This window comes from Dipteris shenzhenensis, chromosome 33 (genome assembly GCF_047967505.1).
Source record: "Dipteris shenzhenensis isolate YYH24624 ecotype China chromosome 33, Dip_SZ_1.0, whole genome shotgun sequence".
Taxonomy (NCBI): domain Eukaryota; kingdom Viridiplantae; phylum Streptophyta; class Polypodiopsida; order Gleicheniales; family Dipteridaceae; genus Dipteris; species Dipteris shenzhenensis.
This window is the reverse complement of record NC_141628.1, coordinates 10642485-10669921: the sequence shown is the minus strand read 5'-3', so window position 1 is coordinate 10669921 and position 27437 is coordinate 10642485. Positions and strand designations below refer to the sequence as shown.

Genomic DNA, 27437 nt, shown 5'->3' with positions numbered 1-27437 from the left:
CAGATGACAACAGAACTTTTGAGGTAGATCGCCACTCAAAACAAACTAAATGCTGCTCGCATATGGTGACCATATATATGGCCAGAAAATCAAAGTCTGGAAATCTCAGAACCACAGTTAGACAGTTAACCTTCAAGTGCTCCAACATTTTAATTTCCACGAGATGTGAGTGCCAAGAAAGAAAGTACCTTTGAAAATATATATACTCCCTTATAACAATTACATTTCTGTTGAGAAATTTTACAATTGTCAAAATGGGCATTCAAAAGCCCACCCCCAAAGTAAGGGAGTGGTGAGCCTTCACTGAAAGAGCCACGAATATGGGAAACCTGTACTACTCTCGCCATATAAGCTCACTTGTTTAGTCGACTTTGATTAGGCCGCAGGTGTAAATCGACAGCGAAATTCAAAGTTTCAGAAACTTCAGAGCTGTTTGAACATCTTTATCACCACGACCACTACAATTCACCACAACTTTTGTCCCAGCCTTCAGAGTGGGGCACACATATTCCAAGTATGCTATTGCATGAGATGTCTCTAAAGCCGGAATGATGCCCTCAAGCTTTGATAACCTTTCAAAAGCTACACACAAAGGGGACAGGGAAACCAAGGACACAGAAAGTAAGAACATGTTATTGTCTGCGTCAATTGATATTCATGTGCCAAAATGTATAGAAACTGATTTCTACTCAATTCAACAAATAGGAGGGCAATCACAAACTCTATACTTCAAAAAATGATAATCAGATAGAAGGATCAGTAAAATCAAAATTGAGTTGGTGTCTTTAAGCAAGGCTCCTCTTCACTAAATTTCATTAGAATAATTGCAAAGGCGAAAATTGAATTGCGCTGGAGTCGCTTAGCAAGACTACAATTTGGCTTAGCTATGCTCAGGCCTTGAGCTTTTGCTATAGGAACTCGTACTTGTTATTCATTTTCTATTCCACTAAGTCTCTGAGTTTTCATCTTTCCAAGTTTTATTCCTCACTCTCTCCCATCATAAACAAATGGGTATACAAAGTGAAGTACAATCCAGATGGAAGTATCAAAAGATACAAAGCCAAACTAGTTGCAAAAGCCATCACTGAATACTACGGCTGATGAACAACTCCTCTTATACACTCCCAAGACCACCTACCCAAGTCGGTGGGATAATTCAATAAAAGAATATTTACTACCCTTAACACACACAGAAGCACGTGCGCACACCTTCACACACAGACAACCACCTTTATGGGCTGACGAGATGATTAATGTGTTTCTTCTATGTTATTTTCCCTCTTACCTATGCAGGACACTGGGCTAGGTGAGATAAAAGGAGGGTAACTCAAGATCAAATTCCCCTACTTTGTGATGTATCATATTTTGACCTGTGAATCTATAGTAGATCAAGTAATGCTAAGATCCAAGAAAGATGCCACTTGCTAAGCAATTAATTTCACAAAAATCACAAGGATAAGTTCCTCCATCAAATGAATTAGATCTTTGTAATGACATCCCTCAAATTTGGAAGATTTAAGACAAATAAATCATCTGTCCATAAGTTTATGAGATATGATAGAATGAATCTACAAGAGATCAATCATTGCAGAAACTCAAATTATATGTCCAATGATGAAAGATCACTTAAAATACATTGCAATTGGTGTGACAATAGTCGTCAATGGCTGGATATTATTTACAACTTGTGTGCAATTAGGTAGCAAGGTACGAAGGGTTTCGCCAAGCATCATGAGTGTTCCAGCAAGGCCTGTCCTGGAGGTTTCGCCTATATATTATCATTAATCCAGGAATCCGTTGGTTGTATGGCCACCACATAAGTTAGTGGATTCTGCTCCAAAGTTAACATAGACAGTGAGCCAAGACCCAAAGAAGCAGGCTGCAAGACAACCAAGGTTCTCCTTAGCGCATCATGGATAGCTGACCTTTTGTATTGCTTTCAAAGCTTTTAACAATGAGGGAAAAGCAATACTCAGCCCTTTAACAATAGCCGATCTGCGTGTCATCAACAATGTTGGAGAGGACGTGACCCAGGTGCCCAGGTGCAGGCTCAAGACCTTGGGGTGTGGTGAGCCTATACGAGTCAATTAGAGGCAGAGTCCATGTCCCAGGTGGTTTATCGGACTAGGTCGAGAGCACGATCGGGGTGAAGCAGGGCACACCAACGCTCTTTGGTCTATAGTGTGAGTAGATATCGTCTGAGATTTTGGCAGCTGCAGAATTGGGCGTAGAAGGCAAAGTTGTGTTGCTGGGTGTTCGTGGATCGTTTGCTTTGGAGAGCTTGGCTGTCACAAGTGACGAAATTGGCCTCAAGAGAACCTGGGAATCTACGTAGCAGGAGTTTCTACGTGTTCATCGACGAAGGAAACTTGGACGACGAAGGAACCTTGGAGGTGGAGCTTTGTGGTCACGATTGATTTCGTGGTAGAGACATGGAGCGATGCGAAAGATGAGTCTGGCTTCTGCATGCAATGTGAGGAAGCCAATAGCGGATCATTTCTTGCACCGTCAGCTGTTAGGCGTTGCATTTGGTGCCAACGTCAGGTGCACGTCGGTTGTTACGTTTTTTATCAATTGCGTTGTTGGCGGTGAACATCTGTACTCACGGGCAGTAGAAGACTAGCGTGTTGTGGCAAGCCTTTGTAATTGTTGTTGGGGGTAAAGGCACATTGCCAACCCTTAATTAAAGAATTAAAGATAGGACACCTATGACTGTCTTAAGACAGTCATAGGGTAAACCTAATCCTAATAAAACATAAGTGAGTTTGTGGTGTGGCTCACTATCACTTCACACCCGCACTAGAGTGTCACTCTCTTACTCTCTCTCCCTTCCACTACTCTTCCCCCTCTCGACTGGTATCAGAGCTTCCTCTCCCAAGCCCCCTCTTCCTTGCCTATCCCTTTCCGTACGGACGTACGGCCAGATCCGTACGGCCGTACGTCGTCCGTACAACTGTACGGACTGACTGTGACAGCGCAGGCGGCGACGGACGGCGACAGCGCGGGCGCAGGTCAGATCGACGTTACGGGCGTGGTCACGGCGTTGGTCGCTGGTCGCGGGTATCCGTGCACAGGAGCTGCTAGCTGCAGCTCGAGGCACCGCATCCAGCAAGTAGCCAGCAGCTGCTACTAGCTGCTAGGCCTTTCGAGGCATTGTGAGGGCGCAGGGCAGCAGATCAGGGCGTCATCGGGTCGCAAGACTGCATCAGTCAGCTCCATAGCTGCGGGCGCAGCTATTCGACGTCATCTGTACGGACTGTCCGTACAGTCGTACGGACAGCCGTACAACTGTATGGACGACAGTCCTTCACAGCAGGGTACAGACGACAGTCCTTCACAGCAGGGTACGGACGACAGTCCATCTGCAGGTACACTGGGTTGGCGTCGACAGCAGGGTACAGAAGTACAGCAGGACTTGTTTGTTTTGCTGCAAAGTCTCAACTCGTTTTTTTTGGGGGGGAAGCGTGCTGCTGCGAGGACAGAAGTACAGCAGGAGCTTCTATGCATTTACTGAGTGCAATTCTCAGTTTTGGGTGACCATTTCAAAGGGCTTTTGCCTGGATGTGTTTGCAGTATATGCCTTGAGGCAGTGTGTAGCCAGGGAGCACACATTTGCTTTATTTCCGCAGTGCATTTGGTGACATTTGTTGCAGGTCACATTCTTTGTACGCACTTTGAAAATCTCAGTTGAGCCACGCTTGGTCAGGGCCCATCGAGTTTACTCGGTCCCTAACTGCCCATCGTTGACAGTGCTAAAAAGATTTTCGTCTTGGTGTCTGTACGTTGTGATTTGTGTTGTTACTGAGTACACAGGGGCAGTCTATGCATTGCACATTGTCAGGTACAAGTGTCAGAGAGATTCCATATTGCATGCTACCTCAGTGTTGAGGTGTTCTCCACTTGATTCAGGTGTCAGATCAAGGGGCTTTTGCCCAGACTTTGTTTGATAGCACTTGGGTTACCGACACAGATCTTCAGATGCATTTTCTCCCCTTGGTCTAAGGGTGATTGCTTGGGATTTATCCCATTTACTGTTGCAGGTTTTGTGACAGGCTGAAGGGTCATTTACTGTTTTTGGGGTGTTTGTCAAGTGGTTTCTGCAATTTAACTCAGTGCCATACCTCATCTGAGGTGGGAGAAGTGATCAGTACAGTCAGTACAGCAGTGTTTACAGCAGTGTTGGTGGTTTTGTCAGATGATTGTGCACTGTTAAGCACTTGTTGAGCAGCAACAGCAGTCTGAAATCACTGTTTTTATGCCTTTTTGAGCTCAGAACAGTTTGTCAGAAGGTACAGTATTTGCAGGGACATTTACTGTTTTGCTGCAGATTTTACTGACAGTAAAAACAGCACCATTGAGAGTGCTTCTGGCTCTTGAATAGAGCAGGCTTTTCTGAGAAATCAGAACTTTTATTCAGTCTTTTTACTTCCAGGGAGTCAGGTACTTTCCTCATCTGATATGGCATCAGGAGGAGGTGATTCTTCAATTCTGAACATAAAGAAACTGGAAGGAGCACATAACTATGCATTATGGGCAGAACAGTGCTTGAATGTACTTCTGTTAAAGAAGATTGCTAAGCCCATAAGGGTAAAGGGTGTCAAGCCATCTGATATGGCAGCTGATGACTGGGAAGAGCTTGATTTGTCCGCGAGGGCAGCTATCATGCTCACTATTTCAGACACTCTTGTGTTCAATGTACAGGCTGAAAAGACCTCTTATGGTCTATGGCAAAGACTAGAAGAATTATATGCCCAAAAGAGCTCAGCCAGTAAGGTTTATTGGCTGAAGAAGCTGGTTGATCTTCGCATGAAGGAAGGTACAGCTATGACCTCACACTTGAGTGAGTTCAATGCCATCTTTACACAGCTGATTGCACAGGGGTTGAACCTTGATGAGGAGTTCAAGGCTACTTTCTTGCTGTGTAGCCTCCCCGAGAGTTGGGACACTTTCAAGACCACCCTGTCAAACTCAAATGCCACTCTGATTTATGCTGATGTAGAGAGCTCTCTCCTTATGGAGGAGATGAGCAGGAAGAATAATGCGGGCAGCAAGTCTTCAAATGCTTTGCAGGTACAGGACAGAGGCAGGACTCAGCAGAAGGGGAGATCTGCTAGTAAGTCCAAATCCCGCAGTCAGTCCCGTGGCAAAAAGGACATTGAATGCTTTTATTGTGGCAAGAAGGGACATGTGAAGTCGAAGTGCTTCAAGTTCATACGGGATCAGAAAGCCAAGAAGGCTGAAACAAAGGATGCAGGAAATGCAAGCAAAGGCAAAGGCAAGGCCAAGGCAGATGACTTGGATGCAGTGAATGTTGCAGCAGAGGACAGTGACAGTGACATACATGATGTTTTATGCTCTTCTGCTGTAATAGCACATGCTTTGGTTATTGATGGCCATGACATGCACACCTGGCTCTTGGATTCAGGTGCCTCTTTTCATGTTACTCCTCATAGGGAGTGGTTTACTTCCTACACAGGTACTCATGGAGTTGTTCATCTTGGGAACAACTATGCATGTCAGATTGCAGGGATTGGCAGTATACAGATAGTATTTCCTGATGGACAGTCATTTATGCTTGATGGTGTTCGCCATGTGCCGCAAATCAAGAAAAATCTGATTAGCACTGGCTTATTAGATGACAGTGGTTACCACACCACATTTGGGGATTCCAAATGGGTGATTACTGATGGCCAGACTGTAGTGGCTGAGGGTTTTAAGAGTGATACCTTGTACCCTCTTTATGTTTCCAGTGTGGGTAATCATGTTGTTGCCATAACCGAGCTGCCAAAGGTTTCATTGTGGCATAGCCGGTTGGGACACATGTCTGTTAAAGGAATGCAAGAACTGTCACGTTTGGGTTATCTGCCGCCTCTCTCTTTTTCAGATTTGCCTACTTGTGATCATTGTATTTTTGGCAAGCATTCTGTGACTCCTCATAAGAGGAGATCTCCCCAGAATAGAGCACCACTTGATCTAGTGCACACTGATTTGTGTGAGATGCCACAGTTATCACTAGGGGGTACAAAATATTTTATTACTTTCATTGATGATGCCACACGTAAGGTGTGGGTCTATTTCTTGAAGCATAAGGGAGATGCCCTAGATGCTTTCAAGAGGTTTGTCGCTCAGGTTGAGAATCGGACAGGTCGTAGGCTGAAATGCCTCAGATCCGATAATGGGGGTGAGTATGTGTCACATGCTTTTGTGCAGTTTTGCCAAGCTAAGGGCATCAAACAGGAACTCACAGCCCCTCATAATGCATCTCAAAATGGTGCAAGTGAGCGGATGAATCGAACTATTCAGGAGAAGGTTCGATGTATGTTGTCTTATGCTGCATTACCCCATGGCTTTTGGGCAGAAGCCGTGCAAACAGCAGTTCACATTATTAACAGGTCACCAAATAAGGCTTTGGAGTTGAAAGTGCCAGAGGAGGTGTGGTCTGGCAAGCCTCCCTCATATAAGCACTTACGTGTATTTGGCTGCGAGTGCTTTGCTCATGTACGCAAAGATCTACGCACCAAACTGGATCCAAAGTCTATCAGATGCATCTTTATGGGATATGGTGACGAAGGTGAAATGGGGTACAGGTTATGGGATCCCGTTAAACGGAAGATTATACGCAGCAATGATGTCATCTTTGAAGAAGATAGTGTACACAAGGAACCCGTGCAACCTGTGGAATACAGGAGGGTTATTTATGATGATGTTGGACAGCAAAGAATGCCCATTTATATGCAGCAGCAGCCTGCTGCAGATCACCCTGTTCAAGAGGGTATACAGGCTGAAAATCAGCCAGATAATTTTGCCAATGATGCACCACTGGATGTGCCAACAGATGGGGCTGTAGAACAGCCAGATATGGTGGTACAGCCACCCATCATGCATGAAGAACAGGCTGGACAGCAGCCTAATCCGGAACATTTTGTGAGGAGGAGCACCCGTGCACAACGGCCTCCTGCCAGGTTTGTTCCAGGAGCCAATAATGTGGCTGATTTTATCATGCTGACAGATTGTGGTGAGCCTTCCAGCTTCAAGGAAGCTATGGGAAGAACAGAGAAAAAGAAGTGGGAGAAAGCCATGCAGTCAGAAATGGACTCCCTACTTCAGAATGATACATGGGACTTGGTGCAGTTACCTGCAGGCAGAAAGGTTTTGCCATGCAAGTGGGTTTACAAAGTCAAAGTGGATTCAAATGCTTTACCTCGGTATAAGGCCAGATTGGTTGCCAAGGGATTTAAGCAGGAGAAGGGCATTGACTTTGATGAGATCTTTTCACCTGTAGTCAAGATGACTACTTTGAGAGCAGTGTTAGCTCTTGTTGCTCATGACGACATGGATTTATGTCAGATGGATGTGAAGACAGCTTTTCTTCACGGAGATCTCCATGATGAGATCTATATGAGTCAGCCAGAGGGATATGCTGTTAAAGGGAAAGAACAGCTTGTGTGTAAGCTCAAGAGGAGCTTGTATGGACTCAAGCAGGCGCCAAGAGAATGGTACAAGAAGTTTGATGCCTTCATGCAGTCCCAAGGGTATCATCGGTGTGAGACCGATCATTGCTTGTACACCAAACGGGCAAAGGATGGCAGTTTGATGCTACTCATTCTATATGTGGATGACATGCTTATTGCCAGTAAATCTCAGCATGAGATTAGTGCTTTGAAGAAACAACTGCATAAGTCTTTTGACATGAAAGACTTGGGTGATGCAAATCATATTCTTGGCATGCGTATTACTCGTGACAGGTCCAAGGGACTTTTGTTTCTGTCACAGAAAGAGTATATTGACAAAGTACTGCAGAGGTTTAAAATGGAGGGGGGGAAGTTGTCATGACAAGAGAAATGATTATTTAGTTAATCAATAGTCATTAGAACTTTATTATTGTTAGGCGCCAATTTGATGGTGCGGTTATATGTTTGTATTTATGATAGATCAAGCGGTGTAAATAGTACCGCCAAAACTATGTAACATTGGCCAATGATTAGTAATAAAGATGTGCACACACGTGTCTAGGTCCTAGGGGCAATAGGAAAGGGAAAGGGTGCATTAGAGTGCATTGAATGGTAGGTGCATGGGTCATAGGCTAAGGGTAGGTGTAAATGGGAAGATGGAACTTGAGTGATCTCAAGGGACATTAATGAAAGGGTATCACCCTTTCATTGTGAATCTCACGTAGCATTCTTTCTACCACATTGCATTCATCCGTCATCTCTCTCCCACCTTGCATGTAGGTCGAAAAAGAAACAAGTACTCTCACGAGGGCGCTCTTCCCCATTGGAGGGCCAATCGGCATTCAAATTCTGCATGCATTGCACACATTTGCATTTTCGAAAAGCGTGGATCTTCACATTTGGTATCAGAGCGGCGACGACGAGCGGGACGAGGAGAGGGCGACAGTTGTGAACGACGGAAGTCGCAAGAGAGGTTGGCGGAAAAGGATCACGATCGACCGATCTCGAGGTTCTGAGACAAGGGGTTTTTTCGGAAAAATTTTGGCCTTCAACGGCGAACGGCGAACGGGGTGCTCTCTTTTGCCCCCCCCCCCCCCCCCCCCCAATGTGAATGTACCCTTAAACCGTGAGAAAAAGGGATTCCCGTTCTACCCAACCGGAAGTCGGATCGGAATAATATTTTGAGGGAGTGATCCACCCATCAAGTAACCCCTATAACGGTATCTAGAGCTCCAATCCGCTCAAAACAAGTAGCCCAAACGGAGCGTACCAGTTTACAGCAGAAATACAAGAAGAAAAGCTTCAAAGAGAAGGGAAAGGAGGTCATTTTAAGTGTTTTCTCAACACAAACGAAGCGGGAGTCGGATAAGTACCACCACCTCTACAACACTTGAAGTTTGCTGTAAAATAAACCTTCTTTTTTGAAATTACAGCAAGACATTTTCTCTCTTGTATTAATAAAAGGAAAGAATGGAAGGGGAAGGGACATATAACAATGAACTTATTCCTTTTCCTCCATTACCCCAAGGAGAGAGAGAAAGAACACCTTCACCCCCTCTTGAAGAGGATGGATTAGGTGAGAGTTATACACATCTTGAGTATGATAACCCACAAATAGATTTACAGCAGTCTCTCCTTCAAGAACCTACTGATAGGGAGTTCTCCTTTCGTAATGAAAGAAGAAATGAGACCAGCCAAGAACAAGGTGATGAGTTCACACCTTTAACTCAAAACCCAATACACATGGATTCTAATCCAAGTGCAAGAGGAAGAGAGGAGACTCCTGTTGATAAGCTGGTTTTCCAGCTTAGCAATATGATTGAGCAGTCCATTATGACAAGATTAGGGACTAAGAGGACTTTAAACTTCGGGGATGAAGAGTTGAGTAACTCTTCTAAGAGGTCCAAATTCCAACTGCGAGAGAGAATTGAGTTCCCCAAATATGATGGGGCAAGGGAGGCTGACAAAATCCTCAATTGGATTCGTCATTTTGAGCTATACTTTGCCCATCAAGACAAGACAGAGCAAGAGAAGCTTGCTCTTGCCACATTGCATCTGCAGAAGGATGCTCTAATGTGGTGGTCCTTGTCACAAACAGGAAAAGAGCCTATTCATGAATGGGCTAAATTTGTGGAGCAACTAAAAACCACTTTCATGCCACCGAGGCATGAAGAGAACCTAACCTTTCGTTGGGAGAGGTTTAGGCAGTTCGATAATGAGAGTAATGCAGATTTTACAGCCAGATTTTGGAAACTCTCTCTAGAGTTACCCGAAAAGAGTGAGGAAGATAGGAGAAAGAAGTATTTAGCAGCTTTAAGCCCAAAAGTAAGGTACGAGGTTGAAATGTTTAACCCGACCACGCTTAAGGACCTCACTAAGCTGGCTGAAATAGCCGAGAGAAAATTGAATCCTCGTAAACCCTTCAATAAGGAGTATGGGTCATCATCTAGGACCAATAATATACCCACTTTTAGGAAACCAAACCGGTTTAAGAATAATAAAGGGAAGGGTAAAGCTCTTGTAAGGAATGTGAATAGCCAATCACGTCCTGGATGGGTGCCATTTCCTTCTATGACTGACGAAGAGAAGAGGAAGTTGATTAAGGAAGGAAAATGTTTCGGTTGTAAGAAACATAAGCCAGGGCACGTATGGCATAAGTGTCCCGTTCTCTTGGCTAAGATTGCCAAGACGAATTCAGTAAAAGGAAAAGCCAAGGCATCCAAGCAGGAGGGTGAGGCTTCTACCTTGTCACCCTCGAAATCTACTGTGACTATTGAGCCAATAGTGAATGCTGTCCATTCAGCCAATACCTTTGGGCCTCATGATCTTTTTAAGGTGTATGGATTCGTGAATGGACAGAGAATAGTGGTTCTCCTAGATGATGGATGTAATTATGACTTAGTAAGTGATAGATTGGCAAAATTACTCCATCTTAAACCAGAACCTATAAAAAACATGTCGCTTTCAGGAGCTTTTAGGGGACACAATGAAGAAGACACATCCATAGTACGAAATATTCCTTTTCGTATACAAAAATATAGAGATCGAAGGGATTTTCTAGTAGCCCCTTTACAAGACGTTGACATGATACTAAGTAAACCATGGCGGTATGATTTTAACCCTACTATTCATCCTCATACTCATCATTGTTGCTTTGTACATAAGGATCGTAGGGGATCGGGACGTGTATACAATTCCATTGATTACTCCTACCCAAGCCAAAAGATTGGTAAAAAGAGGGGTAGATTGTAATCTTGTGTATATACGGGATTCACGAGATCTTCATATCTCAAAAGAAGATCGGAAGAGAAATGAGTTCCTTAGAGCTTATGAGGATCGATTTTCAAGAGATGACTCATTCGAATTGCCCATGGAGAGAGAAGATGATCATGCCATAGACTTAGAGCCAGGAGCTTCCCCTCCATGTAGAGCCCCATATAGGATGAACAGGATAGAAATGGAGGAGGTAGAAAAACAAATTGAAGATCTGTTGCAAAAAGGCCTGATTCGACCAAGCAGTTCTCCATTTGGAGCACCTGTATTATTGGTTAAGAAGAAGGATGAATCATATCGTATGTGTATAGATTACCGTGCTTTGAATAAACTTACGATTAAGAACCGGTATCCGATTCCAAGAGTGGATGATTTATTGAATATGCTTAAAGGTGCTAAAGTTTTTAGCAAATTGGATTTGAAATCTGGTTATCATCAACTTCGTATGAAAGCTGGGCATGAACATAAGACAGCTTTTCACACTCTCACTGGACATTATGAGTTTTTGGTCATGCCTTTTGGCCTAACTAATGCTCCAGCCACTTTTAGTAGGCTGATGAGAAGGGTTTTGCGACCCTACTTGGGAAAATTTGTCATAGTCTTTTTTTATGACATTTTAGTGTTCAGCCAGAATGAGGAAGAGCATAAGGATCACCTTGCTAAGGTGATGGAGCTCCTAAGGAAGGATCGATTGTTCCTAAATATCAAGAAGAGTGAGTTCTTCAAGACAGAAATAGAGTATTTGGGACACATTGTGTCTGCCGAGGGAATTCGGGTTGACCCTAAAAAGGTCAAGGCCATAATTGAATGGCCAATACCCAAAAACTTACATGAGCTGAGATCCTTCCTAGGGATGTGTAGTTATTATCGCAGATTCATTAAGAATTTTGCACGTCTTGCTTCCCCACTAACAGATTTGTTGAAGAAGCATTCCTTGTATGAGTGGGGAGAGGTTCACCAAGTAGCTTTTGAGGAGCTTAAGAGAACATTAGTGACTGCACCAGTATTAACACTTCCGGACATGGACAAAGAGTTCTTTGTTGTATGTACGGATGCAAGTGGTACCTCGATTGGGGCAGTGTTGATGCAAGGAGGGCATCCCATTGCTTATGAGAGTAGAAAACTTCAAGGGGCTGAATTGAAATATATCACGTATGAGAAGGAGTTATTGGCAGTCATTCATGCTCTAAAGTTATGGAAGCATTATTTATATGGTTCTGCTTTCAAGATTAAGACTAACCATCAAAGTATCAAGCACTTGTCTCAACCCATTGTCTCTTCAAGACAAATCAAATGGGCTGAATATATTCAATCCTTTGGGCAACCAAATATCGAATATCAGCCGGGAAAGGAGAATTTAGTAGCTGATGCTTTGAGTAGACGGCCCCAAGTTAATCACGTTTCTGTGATTAAGGAGAAATCATTAGGAGCAATGGTTGAAGCTTATCCTTTAGATGAGGACTTCGCTGACATTTATGGGAAGATTCAACGTAATGAGGTTGGGGATTTAGAAGCTTATTCCATCGTGGATGGATACTTATTTTTGGGACGTGCCATATGTGTACCCAAAACATTTCGGTATCTAGTCATGAGTGAGTTACATGCGAGTCCATATTCTGGACATAGAGGTATTAGAGGAACCATTGACAATATTGAGAGATACTTCCATTGGCCTAAACTTCGCAAAGAAGTTTCGACCTTTGTTCAACAATGTGACGTATGTCAGCGCATTAAATCTGACACAAGTAAGACTGCTGGTCTTTTGCAGCCTTTGCCTATTCCTTCGGAAAGGTGGGAACACATTACAATGGATTTTGTGTCTGGTTTCCCCAAGGTTGGTCAGTTTGAGCAGATTTTCACTGTTATAGATAGGCTGAGTAAACAAGCTCATTTTATTCCCTGTAAAAAAGAGTTGTCTGCTCCTGAAACAGCAAGGTTATTCATTAGGGAAATCTTCAGGTTAACATGGGTTACCAAAATCCATTGTATCCGATAATGATGGCCGTTTCATTAGCAACTTTTGGACAGCTCTATTAGAGAATCTCGGAACCAAACTGAAATTTACTACAGCCTTCCATCCTCAAGGAGATGGACAAAGTGAGAATGCCAATCAAACCATAATTACTTTACTTCGAGCTTATGTCCATGACCAACCTAGAAGGTGGCCAAAGTTCTTACCCATGTTAGAGTTTGCTTATAATAACACTGTACATACTTCCACCAAGAAAGCCCCATTTGAAATCATCTATGGGCAATGTTTACCCACTCCAATAACACACTTGGGGGAGCGAATTTTTGCCGCTGACCAGTTTGCTGAGGATATGTCACAGGTTATTGAGCAGGTAAAAGAACATATTAAGAAGGCCCAGGTTCAACAATCCAAGGCAGCCAATAAAAAAAGAAAAGAAGTTTATTACAAGGAGGATGATTGGGTTTTATTGAAGATTGATAAAAGAAGAATCAAGTCAGTGAGAGGAAGTACCAAACATGTCAAGCTAGCACCGAAGTTTTATGGTCCATTTCAGATTTCAGCAGCTTTATATCCAGAAGAAGGATCCAGAGCGTATGAGCTGAAGTTACCAGCCCACTGGCGTATGAAGAACATCTTTCATGTGAGCAATTTGAAGAGATACCGTGGCGATACTTCTACGTTTTTGGATACTCAGCAGCAAGAAGAACCTGAACTTGAAGATGGGACTGAAGTTCTTACTCCGGAACAGATCGTATACCATAAAGAGAAGAGTACTCATGGAAAGAAGAGATATATGTATTTACTGAAGTTTAAAAACCAGCCAGCTAGTGATGCACAATGGATGGAAGAAGAGTTCTTTACAGATTTTCCACAGATACTCGCAGATTACAAAGAGGCGATGCAATGGCAGAAGTAACAAGAGAAAGTGCACATAAGAGGAAGAGACAAGCAATAATCCAGAAGAGGACTTCTGCTCATTCAAGCAGGAGGGAGTGTCATGACAAGAGAAATGATTATTTAGTTAATTAATAGTCATTAGAACTTTATTATTGTTAGGCGCCAATTTGATGGTGCGGTTATATGTTTGTATTTATGATAGATCAAGCGGTGTAAATAGTACCGCCAAAACTATGTAACATTGGCCAATGATTAGTAATAAAGATGTGCACACACGTGTCTAGGTCCTAGGGGCAATAGGAAAGGGAAAGGGTGCATTAGAGTGCATTGAATGGTAGGTGCATGGGTCATAGGCTAAGGGTAGGTGTAAACGGGAAGATGGAACTTGAGTGATCTCAAGGGACATTAATGAAAGGGTATCACCCTTTCATTGTGAATCTCACGTAGCATTCTTTCTACCACATTGCATTCATCCGTCATCTCTCTCCCACCTTGCATGTAGGTCGAAAAAGAAACAAGTACTCTCACGAGGGCGCTCTTCCCCATTGGAGGGCCAATCGGCATTCAAATTCTGCATGCATTGCACACATTTGCATTTTCGAAAAGCGTGGATCTTCACAGAAGTCCATTAGTACCCCGTTGCCTCCACATTTAAAACTCAGCAGTAAGGACAGCCCCAGATCAGATGATGATAAGGCTGAAATGGCCAAGGTTCCGTATGCATCTGCAGTTGGATCTTTGATGTATGCCATGGTTGCCACTCGTCCGGATATTGCTTTTGCGGTGGGAGTCATCAGCAGGTATATGGCAAATCCAGGCAAGCGGCATTGGGAAGCAGTGAAAGGTGTCTTGAGGTATCTCAAAGGTACCAAAGACTTGTGCATATGCTATGGTAGGCAGGATGCATTGGTGCATGGTTTTACAGATTCAGACTATGCAGGGAATGCAGATAACCGGAAGTCTACTACCGGTTATATTTTCACATTTGCAGGAGGTGCTATATCATGGGTGTCTCGGTTGCAGAAATGCGTTGCACTGTCAACCACAGAAGCTGAATATGTTGCAGCCACTGAGGCTTGCAAGGAAGCAATATGGCTTACTCGACTGGTGGGAAATTTGGGCATTACAGGTGACATGCCAGTTTTGCATTGTGATAGTCAGAGTGCTATCATGTTGGCAAAGAATCCGGTCTTTCATCAGAAGACCAAGCACATAGAAGTGAAATATCATTTCATCAGGGAGGTACTAGAAGACAAGCGTCTTGAGCTTGTGAAAGTACATACTGATGATAATCCTGCAGATTTGCTCACTAAGAGCTTGCCTACAGAGCGGTTTGCACATTGCCGCCACATCATGGGATTAGGATGAGACCATTCTTACTTTATGGTCTTGTATACAGTAACTGTATATTGCTGTAATTTTTATTCTTTTCTCCCCTTTAAGCACATTGGCCTTTAGGTGGGAGGTTGTTGGGGGTAAAGGCACATTGCCAACCCTTAATTAAAGAATTAAAGATTAGACACCTATGACTGTCTTAAGACAGTCATAGGGTAAACCTAATCCTAATAAAACATAAGTGAGTTTGTGGTGTGGCTCACTATCACTTCACACCTGCACTAGAGTGTCACTCTCTTACTCTCTCTCCCTTCCACTACTCTTCCCCCTCTCAATTGTTACTATACAAGATTCAAGGGGTAGCTTCACAATGGATTTCCTAAGAAGGGAGATAGTATGCATAGGCGCAGGATGGACAAAGGCAAATCTATAGCGATGGAACGAAGAAGAGGCTTCAAGGGTGAATCCCATAGAGTCGAGAGTCCGGCTGACTCCGCCTGTGTTGCGCCCAATGGCCCATACACTGTTTGGTAGAATTACTTTATTAGAGGATGCCTTACAACAGATTCTGGCTCAGCAACTGCAAGCAAATGTAGGGCAATCCGAGCTTAGAAAAATGGTTCACGGTATGTCTACTAGACCATCTCATGAGGGAAAAGGTGAAGCTCCAATGGAGCCTGAAACCAGTGTTCATACGATTGAGCCTAGAAGGGCTAAGGTACCTAATATTGCCAATAATAGGCCACAAAAGTATTCTAGTCGCATGTCTTACCATAGTTCCAATGTCATAGAAACCTGGTTGCACAAATGGGATGAGGCTCTCACAATTTGTGAAATCAAGAATGACATGAAGAAAATCAGTGAGGCCACTCACATGTTTAATGAGACAACGAATAGATGGATAAAAGAACAGAGAGATGGAGTAGCATCCAATATTTGAGAGGGGTTTAAGAAAGGATTTAGAAAACACTTCTTGCCTCCTAATAAAGCATCCCGAGCTTGGGATCAGTATAGAAACCTTCGTCAGAGAAATTTATCAATGACGGTGAACCTCTTCCTCAATCGGTACAGGTAAAGGATTTTATTTTTGGATTAAATGATAGAATTAAGATGGAAGTTCGAGCTAAGTATGCGAACACTCTAGATGAAGCAATTGTCATATCCTTAAACTATGAGGATGCCAAAGGAAACAAACCAAGTGGATTTGTGCAGACTAGGACTCGGTATGAGTACCCGAAGAAAAGTGGAGTTAAGAAGAAGTGGGTTAGCAAAGGGAGTGTCTCACAGCCTAGTGGCCAAGCCAAGCAGGCAAAGCCAATTGAGACTCCTTCTAAACCAAGTACCACCATTGGAGTGAGAAGAAAAGTAACTCCAATGGCAGCCCGGGCTTGGTCAAAATCTTCTTTGACCCCAGAGCAAAAAGAGAAAGCGAGGAGAGAAGGCTTGTGTTTTGGATGCCTTCAGTCTCATCAGAGGAACGATTGTCCACGAAACAAGAATCATCGAATGGCTAAGATGGTGATCTCAAAGCGCGACGTAAAGATGGAAGGAAGTCCCAAAGCAAAACAGATGCAGATTGAACTAGCGGGATCTTCTCAAAGGTTAGTACATGTTTTGTTGTGTGTGTCTGTTGCTAAGTTAGTAAACAATGCACCTAATAATATCCTATCAAAGCCCGTAGCAATGGGATATACAACCTTTAGCGATACGGCGCTAATTAAGATGAAGGGGCAAGTGGCCAATCATGATGTCATTGTGTTCTTTGAATCAACGTCAATGCACAATGTAATTAACTCCAAGCTTGTAAAGAGGCTAAAATTAAAGACTAGCCCATCTGACTATGCATATACACTCAAGATGGCAGATGGAAGTTCAACTGAAGTATGGGACCAAAGGGTTACCCAGTTGGAACTTCGAATTCAGGACTATGTGGAGAAGCTTGATTTCCAAATGACAAGGCTTGCTCACGCAGATATAGCCCTGGGTAAGGCTTGGCATTCTAAGAAGAATCCAACCATAGATTGAAAAATGCACATTTATTAGTTCAGGATGAACAATGTGCTGTATGTTTTGCCAGGTGAAAAGGATTTACCTCGAGGACTATTAGTTTCGATAATGAAAGTTCGAAAAACTCAATAAAAGCTTTTGTTTCTTTGTATAGCATCGGTAGAGCAGATTATTGGTGATCCATCGGCTAGCACTGACGTTACCCAAGATGGGAAAATGGCCAAGTTGGCCGATCAAATAGCAGAGGAGTTCTCTGACTGTTTAAGGGATGAGTTACCTTATGGGTTGCCTCCAAAGAGGAATGCTCAGCATAAGATTAAACTTATCCGGAGGGCTGAACCTGTAAATAGGCCTCCCTATAGATTAAGTTTTAGTGAAAAAAGATGAGGTGTGAAGGCAACTGGAGGAATACCTCAAGCTGGGGCAGATTCAGACTAGTTTCTCACCTTTTGCTTCACCAGTGATTTTTTTTTTTTTAAACGATACTTTTCGCCTCTGTATAGATTACAAAGCATTGAATAATATCACTGTTAAGCACATGTATCCGATGGCTCGGATCGATGACTAGCTAGATGCATTACATGGAACCATAGTTTTCAACAAGATAGATCTTAAGTGTGGCTACCATCAGATCCGCATTAGAGCCAAGAATGTGCATAAAACGGCTTTTAGGAGCAAGTTTGGACATTATGAGTTTTTGGTAATGCCGTTTGGACTTACCAATGCTATGAACTATCGTATATCGAGAAGTTTGTAGTACATTTTATTAACGATATCCTTGTTTTCAGCAAAAGTATTGCTGAGCATCACAAACACTTAAGAATAGTCACTACTTTGAGGAAAGCCAATCTGTATGTAAATAAAACGAAAACTGTGCTATGCATGGTAAGACTTGAATATTTAGGATTCATTGTCACTTCTGGATGTGGTAAAAGGAGGCCCTAATGTAGCAATCAAATGCCATGCAAGTGGCTTTGTAACTATTGACTCCACAAAGTTTTGACAAAGCAAGAAGGACACACTAGTACTACCGCAACAATGTGAACAGATATTGTACACATATATAAAAATACTCACTTTTTAATATTTGATACCTTTGACAGAAACAGATCCAAAGAAAGTGGCTGCAATACTGACTTGGCCTATCCCTCAAAGTTTGACCGCTTAGCGATCATTCTTGGGATTTCTCCAATTTTATCGAAGGCATATGAAAGAATATTTTGAGATAGTATCGCCATTGACTGATCTGACCTCTAATAAAGTACCTTTTATATGGGGACATAATCAACAAGAAAGCTTTAACACCATAAAACAAGCAGTGGTCTGAAGACTGGTGTCAAAAATAGTTGATCCCCAAAAATCATTTTTCATAGAAACCGATGCAATTGGCATTGTAGTAGGATCAAATATCTTCCAAGAGGAAAGGCCAGTAGCCTTTGAGAGCAAGTATCTCTCTCCTTCTCAACGAAATGGGCTAACTCATGAATTAGAATTATATGCCGTTGCCCATGCTTTGAAGACGTGGAGACATTATTTGTATGGTTCAGAGTTTTATGTCGATGTTGCTCATGATACTCTAAAACATTGCTGTAAACAATCTGACTTGAGAGGCCGCCAAGCTAGGTGGGCAGAACTCATGCAGAAGTTTAACTTAACGATTCGGTACCGAAGAGGGAATGAAAATAAAGTTGCTAATGCGTATCACACATTATGCATAATATGAGTTTCACGGTATCAAAGAGTGCTCTAATGATCGAGATTAGAGAAACTCAAAAGGTGGACGAGTTTGTCCAAAGCTTTTGGCCTAAGGCTTATGTGCTTAAACCCCGGGAAAAGGATGACCTGGCATCTAGAAAAGGTCAAACTTATGCAAGATATACCATAGGGGATGGTATGCTGAAAAGAAATGGCAAGGTAGTAGTACCTATGAGTCATTCAACAGTGCCATGATAGCTCATAGATGTCGAGAAGGTATATGATCTTGTAAAGCGAGATTTCTTTTGGCCAAAAATGAAGAAACGTATTCATGAATATGTGACGTTTTTCGTGTCAAGTGAGTAAGGCAAAGCAGGTGAAGCCATCCGGACTTTTACAGCCCTTGGAAATACCCCTAGGTAGGTGGGAGAGCATTTCCATGGACTTTGTTGTAGGTCTTCCTACCACGCAAGGTGGATATGATTATATCCTTGTGATGGTTGATCATCTTACCAAGATGGCTCACTTCTTTCCGACTAGGGAGTCTGTATGTGTCCCGCAAGTGGCGGATTTTTTTATTAAACATATATTTCATCTGCATGGATTACTCAGATCTATAGTGTCAGACAGGGATATTAAATTTACCAATCATTTTTAGACTGCACTGTTTGAGGCACTAAGGACTGAGTAGTGGGGATCATCCAAAAACGAATGGTCAGACGGAAATAGTCAACCAAACTTTAGAGGACATGCTTAGAGCATATGTTTCATTGAGGCAACATACGTGGGATAAGTGGTTGTCACTATTAGAATTTTCCTACAATGATTGAAAACATTCCTTTAAATGAATGAGTCCGTTCAAGCTGAACTATGGTTATAGACCAGCAAATCCAACTACGGTTGCAATACCTCAGAAAGTGCCCTAGTGCCGCGAACTATGTGGTTCAGATGCAGAGATGCTAGCACTTGCAAGAGCTAACATCCGCCAAGCTATGGATAGAGCTACGGCGTATGCGGATGAAAACAGATCCGTTAGAGAATTTAAGGAGAAAAAGTTTTTCTCATAATTCCTTCACAGTCTAAGTCTTTGACTGCAGGGAGTGTGCTAAGTTATCACCTCGATATTATGGGCCGTGGTTAATTCTAAAAAAAGAATAGGCCTATAAATTAGAATTACCACAGGGTTGTAAGGTACACCCAGTGTTTCATGTTTCTCATTTAAAGAAGTTTTTGCACCCAGGTGACTCACCAATCGAGGGTGTTGTTTTGTTTTAGGAGATAGACGATAATGCAAGACGCAAACCAACAAGAATCCTGGACCGAGGAACAATGAAAGTACGCAATCAAAAGATACCCACGGTGTTGGTTGCATGGCATGGTCTAACTGTATCTGAGGCTATCTAGGAATCCATGTACCAGATGCAAAGAGCGTTCCCATATTTTATCATCGAGGACATTGATGCCTAAAGAGGGAAGGAATGGTTATGCTCAAGCTGAGATAACATGACCTCAGAAGGGTCGGTAGACATTTTCCTTTAGAGGACCAATTGTCGTATTTTATTTTAAAGCGCTTCAAGTATATGGTTAAAGGAATTAATGTCAAGGTCCTTGGTGAGGGTGATTTGGCACTAACTAGGTGGTTCTAAGGTCAGGGGCGTAGGTGTACCAAAATATGTAATTGCCAAGGGGTAAACAGAATTAAGTGATACTCCAAAAGAGGGGTAAATAGTACACCTAAGGATGACCCTAGGAATGTAACATGTGGCATGTAGAACCATCTAGGGAGTTGTGGGCTTTGTGTACAGCACACAGAAAAATTAGCGTATGATTTAGAATCGTGTTGTTAACATAGAGATTGGCTAGGAGGATTAACCGAGTGCCATCGTCCGTGATTTGTAAGAAGTCGTGTTATGCGTACTACTTGGGTAGCTGGTTACGTTGTTTGTATCAAGTTGGTACAGAATTGGCCGATTTCTGTACTTGGTTTTGACATCTATATATGGGGTTGTTTTGGCTGTACCGTTGTGTGTTAATTTGTCCATATCAACGCGGAGTGAGTTAGTATTTGAAGTGACATTGTGTACTATCTCCCAAATCTATATTCCCTTACACCTGTACCGATTTACTATTCTTTGACATGGTAGTAGAGTCCGCAAAGATAGCCGTGGCTTTCAAGTTAAGCTTGTGAATCAGAGCCAAGGAGATCTGCGACCAAGTTACCTTCTTCAGTTTACCTTCTCCAAACTGAAGGATGGTGTCCTCTCCAAGAAAGGAGCTGTGTTGTTTGGCTTGTAGTGAGGAAGTTGGACAATGTCACGAGGGCATGATTTCTGGTGCATGCATGTTGGGCTCCATGTGGGCTGGACCCTGGGAAAACAAAGAGCAAGGTCATGGGTTGTTGATGTGCTTGAACCCCTAGCCATTGTGCCTTGGGGGTGAATTTTGTGGTTTGGACCAAGAAGAGGTCAAAGAACCTTAGAATCCAAAGTTGCCCATTGGTTTGGTCCCACTAGAAGGGGCAAGGGGCAATTGAGCTTTAAAGTTGGTCATTGGTTTGATCAACTAAAGCTCGGGGGCATTTTTTAAAACATGGGCTGCCAGGTGGCATGCCCATGCAAAAATGCATTTAGCAAGCAAGGCCTTTGAAGTCTCCAGGAAGAAAACGTCACGAAAAGATGGTAGACGGGATTTTTCATGAAGAGAAAAGAGACGCCTTGGGCACGACAGGAGCAGAGAGCTGGTTGCTGGTCATCATGCGAGGGTGTGGATGGGAAGGTGGCATGTGGGAGATGTACGATTGTGTACGGCAGCGTACGCGAAGTGTACGGATAGGCCACAGCTGCTGGTATGGAATTGTTGACGCTTTCGTAAGGAAGGCTACGGGCTATTGCAACCAAATTGATGACGCCTATGTGTACGGCCTATGTATGACTGTTGCACATACGGACTACCGTACGACTATTGTACGGGCTGCCACACGTATGGCTGTGTGTGTACAGCTCTTGTACTAGCTATGCACAAACTATTTCTCCAGTTGTACGAACTTTTGTCATGCGGGGACCTTTCAGCAGGTGGTCATTCCTTTGTTCTAGGCTCTTTTGATGTTGGCTGAGTGAGTAGATATGCCTTTTCTCACTGCAGTGAGCAGGTGGGTGTACAAGTGGGCACTTGAGGCATTTGCAGGGGATTGTGTGACCAAGTCTTGGCTTCTAGAAAGAGTCCTAAGCTGAGTGCAAGTGTTTTGGAGAAGCCTAGTTGGCAGGGTGGTCTACATTGGATGCTTGCACTTCAAGTTCTCAATTCCGAGCTTGTGGGCTGATCAGATATGCATGCGCTCACCTATTGCTTGGGTATTTCAATGAGTCCCTGGAGACCTTTGGCAGTGAGGGGAGTTGAGTGACCCGTATGGGCTGCTAGTAATAACTCTAAGCCCTATGCAGGTGTATGGACAGAAATGGATGCCTATGGTCATTTGGGTGTGAGAACAGATCCCCGCAGGCCTAGTGCTTGTGATACTGATGCCTACTGAGAGAGGGATGAACACTGAATGCGAGTGAGTTGGTACTCATTGTGGATCCTATTTGCTGGATTTGGCTAGTAACATGTTCCATGTGGGAATACGTTTTTCATTCCTCTAGGAGATGGGTCACATGAAGGCAATGATTGCTAGGCAGACGGCACATCTTTGGTACAGTCTCGTTGCTGAGTAGGCAGGGGTCGGGAATCCATGCTTGGAATGGGAAGTATCCCTGGAACCTTGAGAGGGATGGTACATGTGTGACTGCCATAGGGTTTGCTGTGTTGTAATGCCAGTTCTCTTATGCGAAACAAGTTATTGTATCAGGATATGTGTGACCCATAGGGTGAGAGACTATTGGTCATGGCAGTCCTGGACAGTGGAGAAAGCTCTTGTATGCTTTCTTTCTCTGCTTTGAGCAGATGGATAACTAATTTGGGCACTAGTGACAATTGTGGGGGACTGAGTGTCTGAGTGGGGTGTTAGTAACAGTTCCAGGCTGAGCGCAATCAATCTGGAATAGAGATGGATGCTTATTGCCAGGTTTAGTGAGAGCGGTGAAAAGTAAAGGCTATGCAGGGTATGTGGATGCCCTCTGGAATGTGGAATGCCCCAGTTGTAAGAAGGAATGTATCCTCTTTGAAGCCAGGAATTCTGGGTCTCTCACTTAATTAAAGAATACCGAAAGGGGTGCCAAGGTTTGGGACCAACCTGTGTCTTTGTCTTGGTGCAGGGGCACTGTAGCTCCCAATCTGTTGGTTATACATTTGCTGAATTGTTAATATAACAGTGTTGACTGGTTACTTGTTAGTTTTACTGCCCTTTAATTTATTGAAGGCCGGTTTCAGACACAACCAACTACCCGATCTGGAAAGTGGAGGTTCGGAGTTATGTAGAGGCCAGGGACATTTGGGGGGTGTGGGAAGGCAAGGCCAAGCTCGAGCCTGTCGACATGGTGGATGCCTCAGGGAAGGTCACAATCCCAAGACATCTAGATAGTGTGAAGGAGTGGAAACTGAATGACGCAGTCGTTCTCTCCGTCATTATAGGGACCACTGCATATGCTGTGATACCCTATATCCAATTGGTGGATACAATGCAGGAGGCATGGGAGATCTTAAAGGATCTCTATGAGACAAAAAATACAGGGACAATCATCATGCTCCAGAATCAACTGTTCACCATGATGATGGGGGAAGGAGAGTCCGCCAATGACTTCCCTATAAAAGTAAAGATCATAAGGTGACCCTAATTAGTTGGCCATGCTTCTGGTCTGCAAGCTCCCAAGAACCTACTGGGGGTTGGTGACGAATCTCACCACTGGAGAACAGACAAGGCTAATCAGTGTGTACGATGAAACTAAAGGTGGAGATGAGATGGCTTTGATGGCAAAAAACAAGAATGGCAACAGGAAGCCACAGAAAAAGAAGGATGACAAGAATACAAAAAATGACGGGACTCTTCTGACGGGGAAAGCAAAGGAAGAGCAATTATAAGAAAAGAGCTTCTATTGTAGCATGAAGAGCTTTTCTTACTGACGACTCCATGTCCCATTGAGATAGTTTGCAGACCCAGGTGTGAAGGTGTTCATGAGAGACCTCAAAGAGTGGAGGACAGGGTTGACTCTCTGGTGGAGGATGGAAGGTGTTGCTCAGTCCTCAGACTTAGGGCCAGTCTAGTATCATCTGCAGAGATGGAGCTCACTCAAAGATGGAGCTTGATGAGCTAGAATTCACCAGGGGGAGCATCAATACAAGTTTAGACCAAGGCATTTAAGCGGAGGATTCTTATGGGAAATACCTGGCTTGCTCCAACGGCATGCAATACCAGACTGAGTTTCTAGGGTATGTACTTCAATACAGGATCTCTCATTGCGGAGGCTTTCGATGCCTGCTGGAAGATTACCCTTAAGAAAGACTTCGACAAGGTCAATTTGCTGATCAGTGGAGGTGATCACAACACTTCTCCAAGCAAACCCAGTTACATGATGCTAGAAGGGTCAGGTCATGATCCTGCCAAAGCCTTACACATGAAGACGTGGAGGACAATCGTGCCCATGGAGGACCAATGGTGGGCGACAATGTTACTCCAGACAACTGGAAGGATTCCTACCATGTGAAGCAGCCCTAAGGATCTCACTGTGAAGGGAATCGAGGACCAAGACACAGATGGTGCTTTTTGATGCCGGGTTGAAACAACCCAGGATCCTTGGTACTTCGCAGTTTCGGTCTGTTTCTATCTTCTTGGTCTGTTTCTATCTTTTGAGGGGAAACGACTGGATGGATCTATTGGTGCCTAAGGTATTTTGACGACTCTGGGGTGTGTTTGTGACTTGAACCATTCTACCAAGCTGCAGTACCCAGACATACTAGATGTGCAGGTTCACGGACCAGGTGATGAAGCATCGTTGACTTTTTCCTAAAAGTGTCTCAAGAGAACCGACAGAATGATTTCTTTGACAGAGTGTATATTGGACCACAATGTGTCATTGAAAGGGGTTGTTGGCCAAGTGGATATCGGAGCACGATGTGCCATTGAAAGGGGTGTTGGCCCAATGTCCCACTTATTACCCCCAAATGAGGTGTAGGGATTCAGACGTGGGCAGCAATAGAAAATCCTTCTTAGGTTGTTCACAGGGCAGCTCATGGGCCACCCAAGTGAGCAATGAGGGCTGACATCCAGCATACTGTGCAGCCAGTGTTTGGGGCTGTTTAGAGCACAGCCATGAGCCCATGGAAACGGTCTCCAAGGGCTGGGACAGGACAGCAAAATGGGACAGTAATGCAGGGAGAGTGTCCAACAGACACAGCTGGGATCTGTATAAATAGGCAGAAGCCTGTTTGGTTGAGCGTCCGCTGGCAGATGGGCCAGTCTGTCAGGCCGGTCAGCCTGCTGGTCAGGAAGATCAGGGGGCCTAGTGCCCTATAAAGGGCCTGGCATTCTGCAGTTGACTCCACTAGTGTTTTGGACCTTCAGCTCACAAACAGGCAGATCTAACTGCAGTAGAAGTGGACCAAGGAGGGTGAGCAGGAGGACTCAACTGATAGCTATTGAGGCACGGGTTGAGCTAGGAAAGTCTAAACAGAGCCTGAGTTTGGTAACTACCTCAACATATGTTTTCTGCAGCCATTGGTACTACTTGGTTTTGACATCTATATATGAGATTGTTTTGGATATACATCTGTGTGTACTTTCTGCATATCGGAGTCAGTTGGTATCTTCAGTGACGTGATTTCTCCCAAATCTTATTCCACTGCATACGAGTGGGCCGTGGCAAGCGATCTATTCTCTGGCATTCTAAAGACATGTCTTATACAGAATCACATTGAGCATGTGAAACATGTTTCAACAAGTTTAAAAGGAAAACATGACACTCCTTGTATCAAAAACAAGCATCTTACCAGCCAAAGCCTCCTTGTCAGTGACACTGTAATACTCAGCTCGGCCTATGTCCTTCAAAAGGCTATGCTCCGGTCCAACACCTGGATAGTCTAGCCTGATCATTTGTCAAAGAACATACTCTCAATCTCCCCAAAATACCAGTGTTTGCTAAATCATTCAGGATACGATGAAAGATACAAAGGCGTGGGAAAGGGAAAGAAAGGAGCCAGTGTTTTTAGGGGAGAGGGTAGCAGGGTTTATAAAAAATCAGCACTATCAAGGCATTATATTGCATACCCTGCACTGATCGAATGTGGTTCAATTATCTGCCCATCATCATCCTGTAGCAAGTAGCTCATGGCACCATGCAGAACCCCTACTTCCCCTTTCGTCAAGGTAGCTGCATGTTTACCACTGTCTAGTCCGAACCCAGCTGCTTCCACTCCAATCAATCTCACATCCTCATCATCGACAAATTCATGAAATAGGCCCATGGCGTTTGAGCCTCCTCCAACACAAGCAACAAGAACATCTGGCTTCCCTGCCCATTTATCTAAAGCCTGCCGACGAGTCTCTTTACCAATGATAGCATGAAAATCTCTCACCAACATAGGATAAGGATGAGGTCCTGCAACCGATCCTAGAATGTAATGAGTAGACTCTACATTCGTCACCCAATCCCTGATAGCTTCTGATGTCGCATCTTTCAACGTTGCTGTACCAGAATGGACAGGCCGTACCTGTAAAATCATGCAGCTCACTTAATGGAACATAGCCAAGATACCGGGATAATAAGAGAACTTCTATACCAGTCGTCAAGGTTAAAACAGCCGATAATTGTTTGCTAAGGATGTGACCGGTCTTATCACTAACTCAGACATACCTCAGCCCCAAGGAGTCTCATGCGAAACACATTGAGAGACTGTCTCTCCATGTCCTGGGCCCCCATATAAACAACACATTCCAATCCAAAGCGGGCACAAACAGTGGCAGTTGCTACACCGTGTTGGCCAGCACCGGTTTCTGCTATGATGCGTTTCTTCCCGATACGCTTAGCAAGCAAAGCTTGTCCGACTGCATTGTTAATTTTGTGAGCACCAGTATGGTTCAAATCCTCTCTTTTAAGATAAATCAGAGGCCCTCCATCCTGGCCTCTCTTGTAATGCTCTGTTAGCCTCTCTGCAAAGTACAAGGGTGACTCGCGCCCAACGTAGTCTTTCAAGATACCAGCAAGTTCTTCCTGCAAGACGTAGAAAGCAACCCATTGGTGACTCAATCTGAATGAACAACATGGAACGCGCTCCCCCGTATTGTCTCGATTAGAAAGTTACTCCACAAAATGGGACACGTTGTAATGAAAGGTACAGAACACATACTTCCTGCTTCACAATCTGATTACACTCTAAAGTTTAAAGTCGAAAGGCCTACATAGGAAGCGAAGGATTTGCCAAAATGGAAACTTTCATCACATCATATTGACATCGAGGAAGATGGAATCACATTGGCAGAGTATCGCCCAGAATACCAATTCGGAAAAACCCCGGCTGTTTCGAACTTGAACATAATTCTCGATAGCGCAATGACAGCGAACCTGGAAAGCAGGATCGACGGAGAGGGAGCGAAAGGCGGCCTCGAGGTCGTGGAGGGCGGTCATGAGGGTTTCGGGGACATATTTACCACCGAAGCGGCCAAAGCGACCGAAGGGGTCGGGACGCTGAAAATCTTTGATAGAGAGGGGGGGAGGGGAGGGAGGAGCCAGGGCGGAGGAGGTAGGGCGAGGAAGGGCAAAAGAGCGAGGCTGAGAGGAGAGGGAAACGGAATTAGGGCAGAAGCAGAGAGCAAGGGAAGCAGCAATCGCCATAGCCAGAGCTTTGAAAAGAGAGCTGTGTTGGTTTTGCATATGCAATGT

General features: G+C 43.9%; 1 protein-coding gene across 1 annotated transcript; it reads right to left on the bottom strand.

The window, feature by feature from the left end:
• Positions 1 to 27437, bottom strand: LOC147879673 (tryptophan synthase beta chain 1-like). Its single transcript, XM_087371833.1, has 5 exons — positions 27120 to 27437; positions 26412 to 26768; positions 25826 to 26268; positions 25549 to 25643; positions 1 to 582 (listed from the first exon to the last, which is right to left on the bottom strand). Exons 1-5 carry the CDS (start codon positions 27426 to 27428, stop codon positions 407 to 409), a joined length of 1380 nt encoding a protein of 459 aa, XP_087227959.1. The 5' UTR covers positions 27429 to 27437; the 3' UTR covers positions 1 to 406.